The 21,700-nt window shown below is 49.2% G+C and overlaps 1 protein-coding gene across 1 annotated transcript in view; it reads right to left on the reverse strand.

Annotated features, from left to right (window-relative positions):
- The window catches only part of COL5A1 (collagen type V alpha 1 chain), a 105,880-nt gene that overhangs the window by 17,118 nt on the left and 67,062 nt on the right, over positions 1–21,700 (reverse strand). Inside the window, exons 28-53 of the mRNA XM_008642319.2 lie at positions 20,647–20,691; positions 19,907–19,960; positions 19,269–19,376; positions 18,709–18,762; positions 17,406–17,459; positions 13,274–13,318; positions 12,919–12,972; positions 12,012–12,056; positions 11,333–11,386; positions 10,760–10,813; positions 8,697–8,750; positions 7,259–7,366; positions 7,002–7,091; positions 6,850–6,903; positions 6,137–6,244; positions 4,755–4,862; positions 4,130–4,183; positions 3,394–3,447; positions 3,088–3,195; positions 2,951–3,004; positions 2,761–2,868; positions 2,579–2,632; positions 2,132–2,239; positions 1,101–1,154; positions 908–961; positions 392–445 (exon numbers count right to left, since the gene is read on the reverse strand). Of these exons, the coding sequence (XP_008640541.1) occupies positions 392–445; positions 908–961; positions 1,101–1,154; positions 2,132–2,239; positions 2,579–2,632; positions 2,761–2,868; positions 2,951–3,004; positions 3,088–3,195; positions 3,394–3,447; positions 4,130–4,183; positions 4,755–4,862; positions 6,137–6,244; positions 6,850–6,903; positions 7,002–7,091; positions 7,259–7,366; positions 8,697–8,750; positions 10,760–10,813; positions 11,333–11,386; positions 12,012–12,056; positions 12,919–12,972; positions 13,274–13,318; positions 17,406–17,459; positions 18,709–18,762; positions 19,269–19,376; positions 19,907–19,960; positions 20,647–20,691 (1,791 nt within the window). The remainder of the gene's footprint in view (positions 1–391; positions 446–907; positions 962–1,100; positions 1,155–2,131; positions 2,240–2,578; positions 2,633–2,760; positions 2,869–2,950; positions 3,005–3,087; positions 3,196–3,393; positions 3,448–4,129; positions 4,184–4,754; positions 4,863–6,136; positions 6,245–6,849; positions 6,904–7,001; positions 7,092–7,258; positions 7,367–8,696; positions 8,751–10,759; positions 10,814–11,332; positions 11,387–12,011; positions 12,057–12,918; positions 12,973–13,273; positions 13,319–17,405; positions 17,460–18,708; positions 18,763–19,268; positions 19,377–19,906; positions 19,961–20,646; positions 20,692–21,700) is intronic.

Consider the following 21,700-nt stretch of genomic DNA (forward strand, 5'->3'; position numbering starts at 1 on the left):
AATATCTCTGAGAAGCTTTTGAAATTAGCTCCTTGCTAAATGAATCCCTGGGTTCTGCCAGCAAGGCAGGAAGAGCAGGAGCATCCCTTCGTTGGGTTTTCTTTGGGCTGTTAACAACTTTAAAAAAAAAAAAAAATTATGGGATCCACCTGGCAGCTTCCCATCAATTTCCAAAGGCTGTGGGTGGTGCACCATTTTACTTTTTTTAATTATCACATATTTTACACAGTATTTACACAGCATTTATTGTAGGCTCAGTAACAACACAAGTTTTAAGAAGGTAACAGAAATGCACTTGGAAAAATACTCCTAAAAAAACTAGTAACAACACGAGTTTTAAGAAGGTAATAGAAATGCACTTGGAAAAATACTCCTAAAAAAACCAACTCACCCTTTTCCCTGGGGGTCCAGAGGGGCCTGGCTCTCCCGTGGGCCCGGGGGAACCCTGCAGGGAGAGAGGGGAGGGGAACAAGCCATGAGTGCACCATGGGATGTGGGAACGAGCAGGAAAACCTGAGTCAGGCTCTGGAGTTTGTGCTGAGCCCGGGTGTGGGAGAGCTCCCAGCCAACACCTCCTCGGGGTGCAGGTGGGATCCTGTTTTAGCCCTTCCCACCACAGAATGGCAGAAGGCAGGGAAAAGCTAAAATCAAAGGCTTGGATGGTGCTTTTCCAGGAGATAATTTATGCTTTTGGGATGTGGTGCTAAGTCTGGATGGGGGATGGATGGGGTGGTGGAGGGAGGGATGGGTCCATGGATGGATGGATGACACAGACAGGAGGGAATGAGATCCTCAGTGGGCAATTCCCATTGGGAATTCTGGGGGGAATGAGAGGCTCAGAGTCCCTGGAGCTGACACGGAGCCACAGGCACTGTGGGGAACAGCTCTCATCTCTCCAGGTACTCACAGTCTGTCCAGGTTCACCATCATCACCTTTGTCACCAGGGGGACCATCTTGACCCTAAAACGGAGGCAAAAAGGAACAAGGAGGTGTTTTGAGGGTGTGAATGGAGTTGAGCAGAGGAAATGTCAGGGGAATGAGCAGCACAGCTCAGTTTCACCACAGCAGGAGGAGGAAGCTCTGTGAGACCAACACTTACAGCTGGGCCAGGCTCTCCAGGAGGACCAGGGTCACCAGGGAAACCAACAGGACCCTGCAAAGAGAGAGGAATAGTCGCAAGTCAGAGGTGCTGCACCTGGAGAGCACCAGTGACAACATGAGGAGTCATCCTACAGAGTAAAATCCCAATTCCTACAAACACAACCCCACATCACATCCCATCTTTGCAGCTGCCATGTTTTCAGCCTGTCCCAGCCAGTCCATCCTGACTACCAGAGCTCCAAAGGCAACACTGGGACTTCCATCCCAGCTTTTCAGAAATCCATCAGCCTGGTGACAGCAGAATCCTCCCAGCTTTGGGAATGTGCAGATTGGAAAGTTTTGCTTTGCAAATGTGTGATATTTTTCACAAGAGGAGCCTCTCAGAGCATTTAATGACTGAAACACTTCACCATTCTTCCCCATACAATGTCTGTCGGGTGCTTCACATGATTCCAGGCACAGCCTGCAACCCATCACAGATATCCCAAATCCCATCTGTTAGGAGGGATGACTAAACTCCTGCTGCTTTCTGCCATCCTGCCTCATCTCACCATCAATTTCAGGCATCAGAGGAGCCTGCAAGATAAACTCTATATCACTGTCACCTGGTGTAAATCAGCAGAGCTCCACTGGCTCCACCAGAGCTATAGAAATTTGTGGCCTGGGTGTAAAGGTACAGTTGCCAAATCCAAGAGATCTCCTTGATCCTGTTTTGGAAGCTCTGCTCTGGTGCAGAAGACCTTGGAAAGCCTTAAACACAAAGCAACCCTGCTGCAGCTCCTCACTATGGGGTGAGATTCCTTAGCCTGCAAAAAGCACTGACAATTCCCAGTATTTCTGGGCAGTATGGTACAGTGGGGTCTGTCCCTCATCAGCAGCCTAAAGAAGGGGGCTGAGATCATGGATCACCAGAGGAACAATTCTGCAGCTGGGAAACTATTTCAGATTTCCACAGATATCTCTTGAAAATGTCTTTTCATGCAGAAATCTCTGCTGGGCAAGGTAAGGAAAGACTAAAGAGGTACTTACAGGGCTGCCTTTGGGGCCATCATCACCTGGTGGGCCTTTGGGGCCAGGTGGACCAGCAGCACCAGAGGGACCTGCTTCCCCCTTTTCACCTCTTTCACCTTTAGGGCCCTGTAAAGGAAAAAAGCTTTTATTATCCAGGAAAAAAAAACCCCAGAACCTTACAGATCTCTAATTATCCTTTAATCAATTCTGAGCAAGAAGCTCTATTTGTGTCTCCAAACACAAGGACATGATTTAACAGTCCCTTCCCACAAGGACTGAGTGGTGTTCATGGTGTTCAGTCGTGGGTAGCCCAGATTGGGTGACTAAACGTGATCCTATAAATACCCAGGAACGTGGCAATGTGTCATCAATACCCAAATCCAGGACAGGGCTGGCTCAGCCCCTGCTGTCCCTCCACATCCACAGCTCTCCAGCACATCCACGCCGCTCCCAGGGGGCACTTACCGGGAGACCAACCTCGCCAGGGAGACCAGGCTCACCAGATTCCCCAGGTTCACCCTGCACAGGGAAAAAGAGGATGGAAATATTCACATTTCTGCAGGGGGATGAGTTTTCTGCTGGCACAGCAAAGCCACTGCACGAGTGCTGCAGCAAGCTCCTGCTTCAGGCTTCTGCGGGTGCTTTACCTTCTCTCCTACTGCACCAGGATTTCCTATTCCCCCAGGAGGGCCCTGTGGACCATCTGCTCCTGGTGGCCCAGATGGACCTCTGGGTCCTGGTGGGCCTGGTGGACCCTGTGAGAAAGGGGGGACAAATTTCAGACGCCTTTCTCAGAGCAATTTCAGTGAGGAAAAAAGAAATAGGGAAGCCCCTTACCATCTGCCCAACGTCACCTGTTTCTCCCTTCTCCCCAGGTGGTCCAGGCAGGCCCTGTGGAGGTGGAGAGGAGGAGTTTTAGCTGTGAACATCTCAGGTGAGCCCCAGCTAAGCCCTCGCTGGATGCTGCCAATTACCTGCAAGCCCACGGGGCCGGGGGGGCCAGGGAAACCTCGGGGTCCTTCGTCACCTTTCTGACCAAAGAGGCCTTGCTGTCCTCGGGGCCCGGGCTCTCCATCAGCTCCCTACAAGGAGAGGGTCTGATGAGCCCAGCTCACACATGGGGTCACACAAACCCCATCCCACCACCCCCTGCTGCACCCAGAGACGATGCCCGGCTTGTGTTGGGCAGCAGCAGTACCAGGCAGGATCATTCCAGTGCTTCCCAGGAGGCTTTTTGGGGGAAAAAAAGGGGATTTCTGCTAATAGGGGGCAATACTCACAGCTGGGCCAGGCTGACCAATCGGACCCTGTGGGCCGGTGGGGCCTGGGGGACCCTGTCACAAAAAAGAAATGTCAAGTCAGTGTTAGGAGCAGAGTGACAAATTCACCTGGAAAAGGTGAATTCCTTCAACACATTCTCCATGAACTGCATTAATTCCCAAAAGAGAGAGGGAGAACAGGGTCAGGTCTCCCTGGACGCCCCAGCATTCCTCAGCCCTCGTGCCAATGGAGAGCAGGCACATCTGAACACATCTTTGCTGCAGCACAGCCATGTCCCAGCACTCAGCTCTAACCACTCACGGGTAACTCTTGTTCCTCAGGCTCTGGGCAGCACATAAAGGCTGTGGAACTGGATTTACCACAGAATCACAGGATGGTTTGGGTAGGAAAGGACCTTTAAAGATCTCCTGCTCCAATCCCTCTGTCATGAGCAGGGACATCTTCAACTAAATCAGAACTTCAGCCAAAGACCCAACTTTGATGGCAGCACTGCTCATGTTTCACAGATATTTCTATGCTAAGTGGGTGATGTGGAAATATCTCAGTGTTCCTGGGAGCTGGAGGCTCCCACTTGAGGCACTCACTCTTTTTTTACATCATGTGGGTATTTGATGAAGCACAGAAGATGAATCAACATTAAAAAGAAATTAAATTCATATCATTTTCTATTTCCAGCAAGTCCCACAACAAACCACACCCAAGAGATGCAGCTACAGCAGAGTCCCCTCCACTCACCTGCTCCCCCTTGTCACCTTTGCTGCCCTTCTGCCCAGGCTCCCCGATCTCACCCTGCCAGGAACAAAGGGACAACGTTAATTCCACACCACCCCCACATCTCAACATCCCAGCAACAGCCCTGTGTGTCTGCATCCTCATCCCAAAGATGCCAAATCCCACAGGAACACCCCAGTGTGCTGAATACTGCCAGAGATTTGGACATTCCAGGTGCAACCAAACCCTGTTCCATCCTACAATTCCGAGGCTGCCACACGATGCAGGAAGCTGCATTTTGCAGACCCTTTTAGCAGCCACGAGGGATTTGTCCCAGCTGATGTTTCCTGGGAATCCTCCACTCCAGAGGGGCTTAATGAGAGAGTGGGCAAAGGTAATTAATTTGGAGAGGCTGGGAATCTGTGGGCAGGCACCTGCTACAGGCTTGGGGGAGGCAAACTGGATTTCAGGGAATGATGTGGCTGGAAGAACACACGCAGCCCCGTCTGCTGCTGCTCATCCCACGGGACTGTGAGCTCCATAAAACCTCCTCTGGAAGCACGTCCCACCCAACTGTGGGATGCATCATGGGGCCAATGTGGCCCAGTTCCTTCCCAGAGTGACCCCACGCAGCAGGAGCTGTCCCCACCTTATCTCCATCCTCTCCAGGAGGTCCAACAGGACCTGCTGGGCCCGGCAGTCCCACGGGGCCCTGGATGCCATCCCGGCCAGCCGGTCCTTGGGGACCCTTCTCCCCCTGGAAGCAGAAAAACAGGCAGGTCACACACAGAGCTCTCCAATCGACCCATTACAGCCCATTAAGGTTTTATTCAGCTGCTAATAACTCCTGGCTGCACGGGCAGGAACAGAAAGCCGGTTCCAGCTGGTATTTCATCTGTGCTCCTTGTCTGAAAGGAGACAAAACTTCTGTCTTGAGGGATAATGAAAAGAACAAACAAACGTAAACAGTGAATATCCAGATCACAGCTGCAATTTCACTGCTACAGCAACATAATCTGATTTAATCTGAACCCTTTGCCATCTCTGTCTGGATGACAAACAAGACCCCAAGTAATTTTTACTCCCACGAGCCAGTTTTTGCTGATCCTGGTCCTGGCTGCCCCAACACTCACTGCTGCTCCCTCCCTGGCTGACCCCCAACTAAAGGAGGTTCTCAGGAGGCCTCGAGCTCCCTCCTTGAGATTCTGGACAAATAAAACCACCTGAAGTGAATAAAACAATCTCTGCTTCAGCACCTACTGGCACTCCTTTGAGCAGGAGCCTTCAATCAAATTTGTTTACAGGAACTGAACAGTGAATATTTTCCAGTTCCCTCGTATGTAATTGAATTGCATCCGAACCCTGGGTGCTCTCCCCTCAGTAATTAGATGCCACGTAAATTGCCTATTCATGCCGCCCCTGACTGACACATGGTGTAGGTACTCAGCAGGACAGATGTTCCTCAAGCTGATTCACCAGGAAATTCTCGCCTCTGGATTAGCTGCTGGACTTTCTAACAAACCAGCAAACGCGGCTGATACACGTTTTTGATAAAAATCAACCTCCACCAGAGCAGCCTGACATCACCAAAGCCACCACTGGCTGGTTTTGCTGATGGGGCTGGCTCAGTTCTCTGCCCACAGGCCTGGCCTTTGGCTGTCTGTCACCAGGAGGTGACACAGGCTGTTTGTCACCTGTCCAGCCCCCAGCTCTTCTCGTTGCCTGAGGACACCTCGGTCCCTGGGGTCATGGCCATGCTTGATAGCAGGGGTGTCACCAATGGGGCACCTGAGCAGCTGACATTCTCATGGCATTTTCTCATCTTGAGCACATCAAACCACAGCATGACAGTGGTTTGATGTGCTCAAGATGAGAAAATTCCTTTTTAATTGAATTCCTTCCTAATTGAATTCCTTTTTTTGGGATTTAAATCCTTCATACACCTCCACAGGGACTGGTTCCATGCTCAGCTCCCTACTGTACACATCTCCAGCTGTCCCACAACTATTCATCTTTTACACTGGTACTTACTGGAGCTCCCTTTTCACCCGCAGGTCCTGGAGGTCCCTGAGGGCCAGGTCTCCCTGGCAGTCCTATAGGGCCAGCTGATCCTGCAGGACCACGCTCCCCAGGAGAGCCCTGTTGGGAGGAGGAGGAAAGGAGCATTAATTGCAGTATCAAGCTTCACCCATGCCCAGACAGAAAGAAATCCAAGCTCCTCATCCGTGTTTGTGCATGTCTGATGGGATAACTGCCATGTGAAGAGCTGGTACCACCAGCCTGAGGGGCCCTGCAGATTGTTTTTTTTTAATTAAAATCTCTGGAAGGGCTGGATTCTTCTCTGGATGGTGCAGAGAACTCAGTTCCTGGGGACACATCAACAGCCTGGAACAAGAGCATGAGCCACTTCACAGCCAGCAGGGAGGGTTGGATGATGAATGTTTCCTTCCAGGAGGGTGGCCCTGAGCATGGATCTCAAGTGGAGACAACTTCCAGAGGGAAAGCAGGTGGATTAGAAGCAAAATCCTGGATGTCCTGAAGCCCCTGCAGTTGCCTCAGCCTGTCACGTACGCCCACAGCTGACCCCACAAAATTACGGAGTTGTTACATGCATGGCTTGTAAAATAAAGGAACATCCAGGGAGTCGTCAGGAAAATCGGGATAAAGCCTGGAGCTGTGACTAACCCTCGCCTGGCTCTGCCAAGCTTGTAAATGGTGGTGCCTGCAAAGACAGGGATACTCACGGCTGGGCCTGGAGGGCCTGGGGGACCTTCGTTGCCTTTCAGCCCTGGAGAACCCTGGAGAGAGGAAAACAAAGTCATTTGGGGAGTGGGGGCTGGCCAACTGGACCAGCTGGGAATCCTCCAGCTGGAGAGAGCCAGCAGCCTCTACTCACAATGGGGCCGGGGAGGCCTCGCTCTCCAGGGAATCCTCTCAGTCCAGGGGGACCGTCCTTCCCTGGGAGGCCGGCGGGACCGGGATCCCCCTGCAAGGACAGGGACAAAAAGCTGAGGATCTGCACATTCCATGGAGGCCCAGCTCATCTCGCCAGGCTCCAGCTGGGATGAGGCAGAAGCTTCATTTCTTTTCTGAATCATCCTCTGCATCTCCAGGGAGGGACAGGCAGCAAGGAGGGTGAATTGCAGTCCCTACCTTGGTCCCTTCTTTTCCAGTGAGGCCAGGAAGGCCTTGTTCACCCGGGGGACCCGGAGGGCCTGGATGCCCCCGCTCACCCATGGGCCCAGTCTCACCAGTTGGACCCTGGAAAAAAACAGTCAGAGAACATGGGGTGGGTGTTGGCAGAACAAGTGAGGAAGGAAAAAGTGCAGGATATCAGGTTAGTCCTTTGGGCTGCAATGGGATGGGAGAGGTGCCCTTTCAGTGCCACCAGCAATCCCTGGAGAGATTCCCCCTCTGGCATCTACAGGAGCCTTGTTTTGGAAATGGTCAACTTTTTACTTGGCAGACTGGAGGCACTGGGAACCTCTGGAGTGAGAGCAAATTTTACACAAATGAGATGTTAACACTCCAACTATTATGCTTAGGTTTTCCTTTTTAATTGAAAACTTCCTAAGCACTCTCCAAGCCTACTGATTCCTCCTCGGATGGGGCATAAATAATGCATGAGGCTCGTACTCCGTGGCAATTACCGGCTGCCTTTGTGCCCTCCGAGGGCACTCAGGGTGACAAGTGTCACCTTAGGCCCAGCCAGAGGGCTCCCCAGCCACCCATTTTTAGGAAGACAAAAGCCACGTGCACAAACCCACGGTGTCCCTGCCCACTGGTGGCTTTGGGGACAGGGCTGTAACTCATGTCCTGCTGCAGGGGAGCACTTAGAGCACGCAGAGCTCACTCAGCAGCCACAGATCACAGCAACTGCGCCCAGCAGAGCCCCACAAAACTGCCACAGAACCTAATTTGCACTTGACAAGACAGACAGGGCCGCCAGGGAATTGCCCCTAATCAGGGAATTTACAAATCAGGGACTTTATGCTGTCATTAAAGAGGACAAATTAATTACTTTCTAATTAAAGAGCTGCTCCCCAGCAGTTCAGGGAAGAAGGCTCGACCCAAAGCATGCACTCAGTGTAGGCTCACTGAAAGTTGTGCTTGTTCCCACATTGCACAGAGCTCTTGGTGACTGAAAGGAAACCAGCCCAGCCCTGACAGAATCTGGCAGCACTTCAGATTAAAGAGGGATGATTTTCCTCACAGTGACAGGGAAGAGCACTCCGGCATCATGTTTGCTCTGCCCTGACCACCAGCAGCTGCACAGCCCTGGGAGATCTCATTTAACTCCCTGTCTGCTTAAGGTCTTTTAGCTGGGTTGTGTTTTTTACACAAATCTCTCTCTCTTACACCGGTTTTCCACCAGGGTGATTGTGCTGAGTTCACAGGAACCACCTCATTTAGGTTTTTCTAAACCCCATCCCGCCCCTCAGCAAGGTGAGCTGGGGCCATGAGGGGATTTCACACCTGCCTCAGGAATTTCAAAGCCACCTGACAAGGCTTTGTCTTCCCTGGAAAAGGAGTCCCAGTTGAACCAGTAAAGACCAGAGGGCTGGTACAGGGGTGAGCATTTGCTTCTTACCTGAGGGCCTACGACACCAGGGGGGCCTGGAGGGCCAGTCTTGCCTTGGAAACCCTGTTAGAGAAAGGGAAAAGACAAAGAGGTGACACTTCTGCCAAGGACTCCTCCTGAGAGGGTCACACTGGACCAGCTGCTCCTCCTCCCGTGAAGCCTCTGACCAGCATGGGCACCCGAAGGAAAAGGGAATAAGAAATCAAACAGAAAGTGGGAAAAATGTACATTGTACATTGTACAATGTACAAAAATTGTACATTTCTAAAGGGTGAAACAGAGGAAGAAGAAGGGATTCTCAAAGCCCTGCTGTTTGGATGGGGCTGTTGTGGTTTGCTCATATAGATATATATATATAAATCTGTTATGCTCATAAAACCATAGAGGAAATGCCTATTAAAAATGTCATTAATGGCTATTAAAAACCAGTGTGAGTTTCTCCATGCTGAGCAATCCTTAAAAGCTATTTCCCTAATCCTGCTCCCCGTTCTGGTGCTGGTTTAGGCTCAGTTCTGTCTGAGCTCAGCTCCCAGAAGCGCGGGGGCAGCACCACAACCCGTGGGGGCTGAGTGAAGCTTTATCTCCTCCATCAACATCTGAAAGGAATCACAGCCCTGTCTGTCCCCAAACGATGACGAGCAGAGAAGTCTCCATGACAGCTCCTTCCAATGGCATTTTGAAGAGGGACAACAAGGAACTCTCAGCACTTCGATTGTTTGGCTCTCCCAGGCTACTCTTCAAAAAGCACATTAATTATGGTTTTTACTCCAGCCTGCTGACAGGCTTGAGAAATGGCATTTAGGGCTCACGGGCTATTTTCTCGTTGCCACAAAAGAGGATCAGATAAATCCCATGCCAACGCTAGTCTGTCATGCTAAAATAACTCCTCCATGCTACTCTGGCTGCCTGCAGATCAGAAAATATCCTGTCACTGATGGGGAAATGGCAAAATATCCTTAGGAAATGAAGGTACGATTGAAACTCTTATCGTACACAACTATTTAGACCATTTCTGTGCAGGGCTTTCCTTATTAACCTGAAGAAAGGGGTTTCCTTTTGTGCTCTTTGAGCCTTGGGCACGGGGTTTTTTGAATCTGTCATGGCTTTTTTAGAGCCAATCTTTGCAAATCTAATATGGCCAAATACCTCAGCGTGCCTGTTTGCTGCTGAGTGGGAACTTAAAGAAAAGGAGGTGTTTGGCACAGAGATTTCAATCTTGCATGAAGAGACACTGCACTGACCACGCTACCAATGTAGAAAGAGTATTTAATTCATTTTTATGTTTCTCTCTTTGCTTTTTGTCACTCTGCGGGGAAAAGGGGACAAAAAAGGGACTTCTGCTGCTTGGGTCTGAAGGGGAAAGTGATCTCTGCAAGGTTGATGGCACAGGTTAAGAGAGATTCTGTTTCCTGGGAGAGGCAAACCGAGGAAAGCTATCAGGGAGAACTTTCAGACCCCAAAATAATTAAAAAGACCATTCTCCATTCATTCCTGCAGACTTGGAGGTTGATGCTTTTTATTCCAGTCTCAGAAGCTGATGACAGCAAATGCTGTCAAAGTTTTCACTGCTCCCTCCCCCTTGGCTGGAGGTGTCCTTGGATGTCATGAAAAACTCAAGGAAGGAAGGCTCAATGTCAGTCAGGCTCTGGCAGGTAAAAACTCTTCACCTTTAAGTTAATCTTGACCTGAGGACTAGGCTCAAAACCACCTCAAACCCCTTGTTTTAAAATCAGTCCTATGGCATGTAAATAAGTATCTGGTGCAGGGCTGAGCAGTGTTTGCATTGCCTGGCTTAGCAAATGGCAGGCAAGTTAATTAAATTGTGTAGTAAGTTGAGGGGAAAAAATGCATAATGTGCAAAGCCCTTTTTATGCTCATTTGCTGGGGAAGGCAGTGAAGAAAAGTGGGCTGCTCCTCACAGACCATCCCGGGCAGCTGGAGAGACACAGACCCTCAGGGAATCCAAACCATCCAAATGTGGGGCTGCATCTCCCCAGTGGCACAGGAGGGTTTGGAGAGACCAAAATGAGGCTCAGGACTCACGATCTGCCCAACATTTTCTGGCTACTTACAGTTTCTCCTCTCTGTCCAGGGTGCCCAGGCAATCCATCCTTCCCAGGAGGACCCTGTGGCAAAAATATCACCAAGTGCTCAGTAAAAAAACTGTGATAAGGATTGAATCAGCCCTGCTGGCCTCAGCTCCCAGCCATTTCACAGGGAAATGGGGGTGCTCAGAACCCTAAAAGCTACACCCCTTTCCCACACATCTCCCAAAGGATTTATCTCACAGGTCCAGAGCAGGAGCTGCTCACCACACTCAGGATATCACTCCCAAAACATTTCTGAGGCCCCCCCCCCAGTGTACAGTAACTGCAGAGACAGCAGGGATGTGCTGTCCTCCATATCCACAGAGGGACAAGAAAGCACAAAGCAGCCAAGAAAGATCCCAGAGATCCTGAGTCAGTAGGAAATGAACATTTATAATCAGCTGCAATTTACTTGGCTATTTAAAATCTGAAGCCATGGGCTGTTATCAGCATGTCTCGTTTTTATTGGGAACGTCACCACTTGTCAGGGAATCAGCTCAGGCTGGGTGGGAAAGACTGGATTATTTCTTTGGATGTCCTAGGAATTGAGTTACTTACAGGGGGGCCTTTTGGTCCAGGAAATCCAGTCGGTCCTTGAGGCCCTGGTGGTCCCTGGGATGAAAGACAAGCCAGAGAACTTGGTTAAGGAACCTGCAACACTTGATATGAGATATTACCTCTGTGTGAGCAGCAGGTGAGCACAAAGATCTGGAAAGCCAAATGCTAGGGGATTTCGTAGAAAACAATTACAAAAAGAACAAAACAAAAGCAGAAATTGAGGCTAAAATCATGAAAGTCCCATTGTTTCAGTATTTCCACCTAACTGTGATCTGGAGAGAGCAGCACAAGGTCCTCGAGAACCACATCCTCCAGAAACCAGACCCTGGCTGCCTGCAGTCACCCAGGGGTGACTTTTCCCTCCTCCCACGAGTGATGCTTCCACAGGACACCCAAAGTGCCACCTGAGCCTTCCCTGGAGAGCTCAGACGGGACCTAAGGGCTGTGGGTGCCTTGGGGGACGCCTCTCCCCAGCAGCACTTTCACCTTGGATTTCTAACCAGAATTTTCCTTTTTTGCTTTTGCTGAGCTGCATTCCTGGCTCCTGCCCACTCCTCTCTGCTAAAAGGGCACCCAGGAGGATGCTCCTTGCCAAAAACTCCTCAGGCCTGCAACCCCACCTCCGCTGCCAGAGCACTGGACTGAGCTGAGTCCTGCTTTACCCCCCAGCTCATCTTACCCGCTCTCCAGGAGGACCAGGGGGGCCGTCACCACCAGAGTTGCCCTTTTAGGAATAAGGAAAACAAGAGACCATTAAAAAACACCCAAATCTTCTGTGTGCAAAGGCTTCAGATGGCACCAGGCCCACGGTGACACCACACCCCAGCAACTCCCCCAGCCCTCTCTAATAATAATTCTGTGTCAGGAGCAGCAGCCAGTGACAAACGAGCAGCTGCTTGTTCCCCACACATCCCTTCATCAAAATCCAGGGGAGATTGGGCTATTTCCACCACACAGTGGCCTCCCTCAGAGAGATAAATGCCACCCCAAAGAGGAGGGATTTATCAAAAATTCCTGCCAGCACAAAGCCCAGACATTCGTTTTTAAATCTGGCAGCACGGTGGTGACAGCATCTTGCAACTAAAGCTTTGCTTCCATCAAGTCTGGTGATCAGTGCTCAGGTAATCAGGCACTGCCTCTGGCTTGGCTGGGAGAAAAATCCCAGATTTTGCTGGTGACCAATCCTGGGTGAACAGTGGGAAGGCAAAGTGGCTCTGGGGACCAGCAGCAACACAGGCCCTCACCCCCAACACAGCCTAAGGGCTCTAAGGGGTTTAAAACTCTATTTAAACACCAAAACCAAGGGGTTAGGGGAGGTTTAGGGGGCTGTAGGGTTGTGCTGGTGTGCGGGTTGTGCTGGTCCTCAGTCTGGGCATGCACTTCAAGTCCTGCTGACTCCCGGGCCAACACATTTACAGAACCCGTGCACGTGTTCTGCAGTTGGGTTGTGAGCCATTTAGCTGGGAATAAACCTCAGCAGGGCTCAGCTTTCCAAATCCAATGGAAAAGGAAAGCAGGGAGATGGAGGGCGATGAACCAGATGCTCTCTACACCAACATGACCCCAAAGGCCCCCCCAAGCCTTACCTTCGGGCCAGGTTTTCCAGTGCTTCCCCTGGGGCCTCTTTCCCCACGTGGACCCTTGAAAAGACACAAAAGGGGACATTCGAGGCCTTTCTGCTGCCTCAGGCGAAGCACCTCAAACACCTGAGCTACATGGGGACAACAAATCATCCCAGAAGCAGCAAGGGGTGGCAGAAGTCATCAGAAACGATTAAACCACGTTCACTGCTGAGACCCAGCCCCAAATCTGCGTCCCCCTGGCTTAGCTGCAGCTGCTGAAGGCCAGATACCCCCCAGTGAGGACACAAAGAACATCCCAGTTTCCCTCTGGCCGTGACAAGGTTTGAAAAGGCACAAGGATGAAGAACTGGCTCGTTACCGTCGGACCACGCTGCCCCCTTGGACCTGGTTTGCCAGGAGTGCCCTGGAATGGAAAAGGAGAAGGGATTAGGAACCAGCACCATAGCAGAGGAACCCGCAGCAGGGCCTGTCACACACAAACTGCCTCAGAACCTCTCTGCTTCTCATCTACCATGAAAAGATCAGCAGCAGGTTCACTTTCCTCTCCTGGTTCTTGTATTTATTTGAATTTATAGCACTTGGGCAGGTCTGGACAGTGATCCCAATGTCCAGACAACATCTGTTCTCTGAGGGAGCGAATTTCTTCAGGAACAGCATCCCGAGTCCTTTAAAACCCCACAAAGGCTTTCAAAGATGAGGCCACCCACTCAGACCATGCAATATCCCATAAACCCAGCTGAAAGGCTCTTCAACTCCACCACCCCAAAACCTGTAATCCCTTTTTCCCCCCACTGATGTAGGGCAGGACCCTCACCCTGCTGCTGCCAGGTGCTGCAGCGGGATATGGAAGGAGCGGCAGCAGATTCCTGCTCGGAGCAGCTCCTTCCCACCACAAAGGCCAATTAGGCTGCCCTACATATTTACAGATCTTCCCTAACTCGGAGCTAAACAAGGAATTCCAGGCGTTGTTTGGCAGCAGCTCATGAGATCTGACAGCTGCCCTCAGCTCCCCGGGATGGGGGACTGGGATTAATCCTGACATGGAGAAGGCAGAGGCTGCTGAGGCCTCAATCTGGCAGCACTTTAAGCTGTGCCTAAAAGAAAAGGAATGGCCTAAAAGCCCAGTTTTAGCTGGTATCAAATGGCTAAAAAAAAAGCTGAGGGGTTTGACTTTGCTCCTTTGGACCTGCAGCCCATTAATGGCACCAATCACCTGTGAAAGGAAGGGAGAGGAAGCCTCGATCCCATGGAAGGAACACTGGCTGCTTAAAATATCACTTTGCCACTTTCTGCCCCAAATCCATCACCTCGCTGCGCTGCCGGCTCGGCTCTGACACTCATTAACCAGCAGAACATAAAACAGGAGAAGGAAAACTTTACCACCAACTTTCTACAAGCTGCTAAAATTCGTTCTGATGAAATCTTCCTTTTTTCTTTTTTTAATTAATTACAAAATTCCCTTTAAAGTACTCCAGCTGGTTTTCTTTGAGCTCTGGGAGGCTAAATTGGGAGCAGGTGGGGAGGAGGGGGTGCTGCCTCCCCTCAGGTAGCCCCCCACACTCCTCTCCTTCTTCCACAATTCTATTTTTAAGCCAAATTTCCCCCTGCTTATTGCTGTCATTAATCATGCATTCAGCCCCGTGTACAGTCGCAAAGAATCTATATTCCCTGTAAACGTACACAGACCTGTATTTTTCAAACAAAGATTCTGACGTGAAGGAAGCTAAATTCAGATTATTTTTGAGGCACACAAAGAAATGGGTGGATTTGGGGAGTTCCACACCCCCCAGGCTCTGTCAGACTGGGCAAGCAGGGAAATCTATTGTCCCCTGCTCGTGGCAGAGGCCTCTGAGCTCTGGCAATAAGATTTCTTATTCATGTTTAACTACTGATTTCATGAGCAGCTCTTGAAAAGATCCTGAGCTCTCCTCGAGCTGAGGATGGGGTCGGTGATGAGCAGCTCTCAGGGGGTTGAATGGGTTGTTATTCTCCAAAAGCACCAGACACAGAATCAAAGACTGCTTTGGGATGGAAGGGACCTGAAAGCTCAGCTCATTCCAAACATTCCCATGGGCAGGGACACTTTCCACTAGTCCAGGTTGCTTCAAGCCCAGTCCAAAGTCATTCCAGGCTCTTTTAAACAATTTCTCTCCATCTTTCCTGCAGGTTCCCTTCAAGTTCTGGGAGGCCACAATCAGCTCCTCTTCTCCAACAATCCCAATTTTCCCAGCCTTTGCTCAGGATCATCCTTTAATCATCTTCATCCCTTTTTCCCCTCCCCACTTTTACCTTTCCATGCCTTTTTTTGTACAACTGAACAGTTACAAGCTGAACTTTCATGTTTGGGGAAGTTCAGCACTGCAACATCAAAATTCAGCTGCTGTGCAGGTCCTGTCCTTCCACCTTTGATTTTCACTTTTTAAAAAGATTATTTAAGGGCTTGGGAAGACTCTTTGTGCTCTGAAATAACAAACAGAAAAGCTGAGTTGCATTTTGTGAGAGAAATGTGGGATTTGCATGATTTTGGCCACATCAGCCAGGGGGTTGAAGAGCTTAATGGTGACAAGGTGATAAAGAAAAGGCAAACAAATGATTTGGGGTTGTTTTAGGTGCAAATTGAGTTCTTCCACAATGAACTGGAGGAGAAAACCTTGGAAATTCTCTTTCTTGACTCCATGTGAACACACTCATAAACCCAGCAATTTGAGTGGTCTCAGGAGAACCAGAGGGGGATTTATCAAATCTGACTCAACGAGGCTTAAATTAAGATGAGGGTCTGCATTTGGACCCCAGCTCAGCCCATAATTCTGTATAAAATTGCTTTTCTCTTATTTCAAATGGGATACTTGGGAGCAAAAGAAAAAAAAAAAAAAGATGGATAGCAAAGCTGTTACTGAAAATCAGCATTTCTGCTGCTACTCTCACGTTTCCAAGCTGAGCTCCTGTTGCTAGTGGAAAGATTTGGCCATGAAAATCTCTGTCTACACTGATAAAATGAGTGCAGGTTGGTGGACTGGGTATAAAAATGGTAGAAATGGTCTAATCACCCATTCAAAATTTAAAAAAAAAAAATTAAAAATAGAAATTGCCATGAAGTAAATCAATGTTTGAAAGGTAAAATACCCCTTTTTAATTCCTGAACTGAAGAAACGTGTGGTATGCCAAGGGTGTAACTAAATATCCTCACTACCTCCATTAAAGGCACAAAGATAATTTGGAATAAAAGTGACTGAAGTGCTGATTTTTTGTCTTTTCTTCTCTTATCATGGCTTGGTTCTGAAGCTGGGCCCTTCCCCATCAGATCTGCTCCTTCCCCAGTCCCTTTCAGGCTGGATAATGCCAAAATTCAAGCCTAACCCCGTCAGGATTTGTTCCAATCTCATAAATGGCCAGCTCCTGGTACCTTCTGCACTCCCTGGAAGGTTTCCCATCCCAGATGGATTTTACTCCATCCCAGAATAAAATCAGCCATGGATGTGGAGGGTTCCAAGCAGCACATCCCTCCCTGCTCTCCTACACCCCCCAAAAATCCAGCCCAGGGGTTTTATTGCTGTTGATTTGAGAAGGAAGGTGGTAATTCCAGGTAATTCCAGGGCTCCAGGAAATTCCAGGCCGAATTTCCCGGCCTCCCTCCTCCTGCCCAGCCGGAGCAGAGGGAAGGATGAGGATGAGCATTTCTAGTTCAAAATGAAATGAAGTAATAAAAAAGGGGGATGGATAGAACCCAAACTGCAGTGGCACGATATTAACACAGTGCAAAGTGATTTGTATTTCCTGGGCTCCTCTCAAAGCTGTCTGTTAGAAGTCATTTCTATTTAAATGAGAGGAAAAAGGAAACTAATTCCACTTGCTGTCCTCACTCCCCCTTCTTGTCACTGTGACCGGAGCTGGTGCAGAAAATGACTTTGTTTGTACTCTGAATCCCTTAATTTGAGCATGTTCTGCAGCAGATTAAAAAAAAAGTCAGTATATTTAGACAATTCCTACTCTGAGAGAAGGCTGTGGAGGTGGGGTGAGAGGGAGAGACAAGGCTGGGGGATGAAACCCCCTGATTTCCAGGGTGTCTCTGAATTTTGAGCAGCTTATTAAAAGCAGCCAGAGTGTTCTCAGCCATGCACGTAGAATTGCAAGTTAGGTTCAAAATGGTTCTGGCTGCTTCTGAACAGATCCAGCCATCTCTAATAATTACTGTTAATTAAAGAGCTCTTTGTGCCCTGAGCAAAGTCTGACAGTGCAGGAAGGATTCAGGTTCAGAGGAGTCTCTTAAAATATCCTGAGGGGAAAATTTCCAGGGTTTAATTGGGGAGCTGCTGGCTGTGTTATCACCAGCATCCTCCTGTCCTGCAGCAGGAACCCCATCCTGGGATGAGCCTTTTTGGGCAATTCCTAGGTGGGAAAGCCTCTGGAGCAGCAGTGGAGAGATGCCCACATCCCCCAGGAGCTTTGGAGAGCAAAGAAATCAGTGAAGCAATGGACAAAACAGCTCTTACCCGTGTGCCCTTCTCTCCGTTGGCTCCTGGAAATCCTGGGAAGCCGATGGAGCCCTTGGGAAAGAGCAAACAGAGAGGGAGAGGCTCAGGACACACCCAGGGGCAGCCCTGGCCATCCCCACCAGCACCCACCAGCCTGGAGTGACCCCAGCAGCTCCCAGCCCTTGTCCCTTAAACCTCCCTCTAAAAACAGCAAAACCAACTCAGGCCTGGGATGACCTCAGAAACTAAATTTCCTCCAAAAAAAACACAAAAAAACCCCAAAAAAAACCCCCAAAAAAAACCAACAAAAAAACCCCAAACAAACAAACAAAAAAAAAAAAACCAACCAAACCAGATCCACGCCTCATTAGCAGTCACTGCAAAGGCCCAAGCCCATGGATGTGATGGGAGCCCAGGCAGGATTTGGGATTTTAGCTCCTAAGTCACTGTGGTGCACATGGAAATTTAACTCCTGGCTTGTTCCTTTCTGATGTCAGTGCCTGGAGAATTGGTGCTGCTGCTTTTAAAATATGAATTAGTCCAAGAAAATGCAAAAAACACCCTCGTCAACCCTACTCCAGATATAAAATGCAAATTAAAAAACAAACCATCCACACCACAAGCAGGAAACAATCTCTTGCAGATAATTACGTCTCCAGAATAAAACAAGCCCGGGTTGGTTTGCTGGTTTTTTTTTTTTTTTTAAGCAGTGAACATGAATAATGAAATACGATTCTTAAGAAAAAGTTAACAAAAACAGAAGTTCCCAAAGCCTCCAGGGCATGTGAAAACCGGGCTGTAGCCTAAGTCTGTGGAGTGGAATTCACGGTTTTAATTTAAAAAAACGCCTCGAAAATGGCCCAAAAGGAGGTGGGCGTGGAGATAAGCTACAAAGGATGTTTGCAAATATGCAAATGGCAGCTTTATTTTCATTTCAGGGAGACCCTGAGTCATTAGCAATTCTCCTTAATTAATTAGATAACACCATCCTGAAAGGTAAAAACCCTAATCCAAGGAGAAAGACTATAATGCCTTTTAGCAGCAGGAAAGCTCCCAGGGAGCCTGTCTGTATCCATCCCTGCACATCCCATCCCTTCTCCAGGTCTTCCCACCACTTTAGGACCGAAGCCATGCACAACCAGCCCCTGAATTCCACCAGCTCAGGGCTGGGAGCTATTTTTGCCCATCCCTATTTTTGTCCTGCATGGGTGGGAAGGAGGGACCTCGTCCCATGAGAGGGGCTGAGCTTGGCTGTGTCCCTGGGTTCTCCATCCCATCCCAAACTCCCCCATCCCATCCCAAACTTCCCCATCCCCATTACCTTCGGGCCCTGCCTGCCCGGATACCCAGGCAGTCCTGGCACGCCGAGTTTTCCCTGAAATACAAAGAGAAGTGTGTTAGACCTCAGGAGCAGCATCAGAGCCAGCAGAAAGGGGAGATGCTGAGTGCAAGGAGGAGCGGAGCAGATGGAACCTGGGTGGAATTAAACTTTGGGGCACTGAGTTCATCCTCTGCCCTCCCTGAGGGATTCCCAGTGGGGAGATGCAGAGTGAACACTGCGACTCTGCTGAGGATTAATTGGGAATGGTTGGGGTTCTATTTAAATTAGACTGGAGTCCATGATACTTTTAATTTCTCCATTTATTCCCCTCTGATCTTTTTTTTCAAGGCATTGTACCCAAACAAATAACCCCAAAGAGACCAAAGCCTCGATGTGGCTGCACTAAACCCACACCCCTCAGGCCGCCCTTCACACAAAACTCTCACAGCTCCTCTTCCTCCCTCTGCCCTAAAACTGTCCCCTCACAGCTCTCCACCCACCTGCGACAGCCAAAATAGTGGGATTTAGTGTAAAACATGGAATTCCCATCCTTGGCTCACCTTCTCTCCAGCAGGCCCAAGAGGCCCTGGATCTCCATTGGGGCCAGAGCGACCTTTGGGACCTTCGGGCCCATCCTCACCCCGAGGGCCGGGGGGTCCAATTTCCCCCTGTTAATTACAAGGTAAGTGTTAATTAGACAGGCGGGTCCCAGATCCCATAGATATTCCATGCAGATATTCCATGGAGCTGCTTGAACAGCTCTGGGAGAAAGCTGGGCTTCACCAGGAGGCTCAGGGGAGATTAAACTGTGGAGTGGGACCAAAGCTCTGGGGTTTGATCCCCACAAAACCCATCTTTTCCTGCAGCTGTTATCCCATCCACACACGGAACATCTCCACAAAAACTGCCTTCATTGGCTCTGATTGCAGCCCTTTCACCCTCCTCCCACTTCCCAAACCGTGGCTGGATGTGCAAAGCAAGCCCTGGGAAGTGTTTAATTGAGGGCTGATGGCAACTGCAGGACAATTATGGGAATTATTGGGAAATTTGAGAGTGGACAGGATTGAGGTGTGAGATGGACTGTGGCACTGCCAGCTCCAGCAGAGTCACTCTGTCACACAGGGGAGCAGGAGATGGTTCCACGCTGGGAACAGCCAGGAGCTGCTGGACACAGATGGATCCCATCCCAGACTCTTACCCGGTCTCCTTTGATGCCCATGTCACCTTTGAAGCCAGGGAAACCATCTTCACCCTAAATAATGGAGAAGGGAAAAGTCATCCAAGGTATAGGGGGGTGGGGGGGGAAAAGAATTAAAGTTTCTCAAGCCTCACTGTTCAGCCCCTGCTCAAGCTGAGGTCCCCACACTGCCCACCCCAGTGGCTTCTCCAAGTCCTTGGAGAGCACAAAGAGGCATGGAAACCCACCCAGAACCCCAAGGGACCCCTACAGTGTCCCCAGATGTGCCTTGCATCCCATCCTGCCTGCAAGCCAACATCACAAACAGGCCCAACATGAATAACAAGACCTTGGGAGCACAATTATTTCTGAAGTAGGACTGGTTTTATTCTCATGGAGGAGGTTTTACACCCAGCTCGCAGGCAGCCTCCGGGACACTGCAATATTTCCTTCAGCCATTCATTAAAAGGAGGTTTAATTGCAGATTAATTAATAATGCATCTCCTCCTACAGCTGATCCCTGAGAGGCAGTGAAGACACAGTTCCCAGAAAGTTTTAAAGTTTGGGAGATGCCAAGCTAAAACTGCTGAATTTGCTGCTGAATTGCTGTGGAGGGGCAGGAATAAAGGAAGGGTGCTCAGGCCCCCTTTTTTCCCAAGAAAAACCCCTTGTGCAGGAGAAAACATTCCAGGGAAGGTCCTGTGGGATCCACCTGCAAAAATGCCCAGAAACTGTAGAAACTCAACCCAAACTGAACTCACCTTTTCCCCCTTGGTGCCTTTCAACCCACGAACTCCATCTGCTCCCTTGGGAGAGAAACCCAGATGTTACAAGGTATAGGGAAAGTTTAGAGGGAAGAAATTAAAAATCACCATTAATTGTGATGATTTCTGCTTTCTCTGATGTCGATAATTATATCTCTGCAAACTGTGAGGCTCTTAAACATATCATTAATTAAATATCAGCTGCTGCCCTCTGGATTTTGGCTCACCAGGGAGCATCTTACGGTCCCAAACCTCTGCTGTGTTGATTTGGTAGGTGGGGTTGGTGGTCTCTACCTATAAGTTCTGTTCCCAGGGACAAAATTCACAACAAAATCTTTTTTTCTGTCTGTATTTTCCATAGAAACTTGAAAAAAAAAAAAATGAGTATCCACACCAGCACAAGAAAAAACACCACTTTGGGTTTTTTTTGTTAAAAGGAATAATGCTTTGCTTGGGTGTTTTAAGTTTTTCTTCCTTTTAGCACGTCAAGAAAAAGTATAATTAAAAATCCATCAAGATTTGTGCAGCAGAGCAGGGCTCTGGTAAGGGAGGAAAGATCTGAAAGTTATTTATGGCTACAAACCCAATCAGACACTTCTTTTTTTCCCCAAGCTGGAGGCTCGTGCAGTTCACGGAACGCTGCTTGTAGGAAGCTAAACCTTGGCTGTGGGGTTTGGCGCACCACACAATTTCTTGAACTCCCTCTAACGTGGAGCAGTTCCAACTTCAATGGGAAATCCAACATTCCCTAATGGATCACTCTATCTCCATCTGCAGCCTTGCAAGAAATGAGCTGCAAGTTTGCTCTGGTTAAACACATCCCACTGAAGGTGGAACAGCAAATGGGTTTCTGCTGTTGAAAAGGAGGGGTTTGAGACAATTTGACTTCACCTTTCTCAGTCTCCAAGCTGTGTTTGTGTTTGCCAGTGCAGATCCCTGTGGATTCATGGGATTTTTGGGATGCAGGATGCATGTGCACCTGAATTGGTACATCCTGATGGGCATAAAACCACAAGTTGGGGAATGGGGAATGGGGAAAAAAATCCCCACT

The sequence above is a fragment of the Corvus brachyrhynchos genome, unplaced genomic scaffold (genome assembly GCF_000691975.1).
Source record: "Corvus brachyrhynchos isolate BGI_N302 unplaced genomic scaffold, ASM69197v1 scaffold59, whole genome shotgun sequence".
Lineage (NCBI taxonomy): Eukaryota > Metazoa > Chordata > Aves > Passeriformes > Corvidae > Corvus > Corvus brachyrhynchos.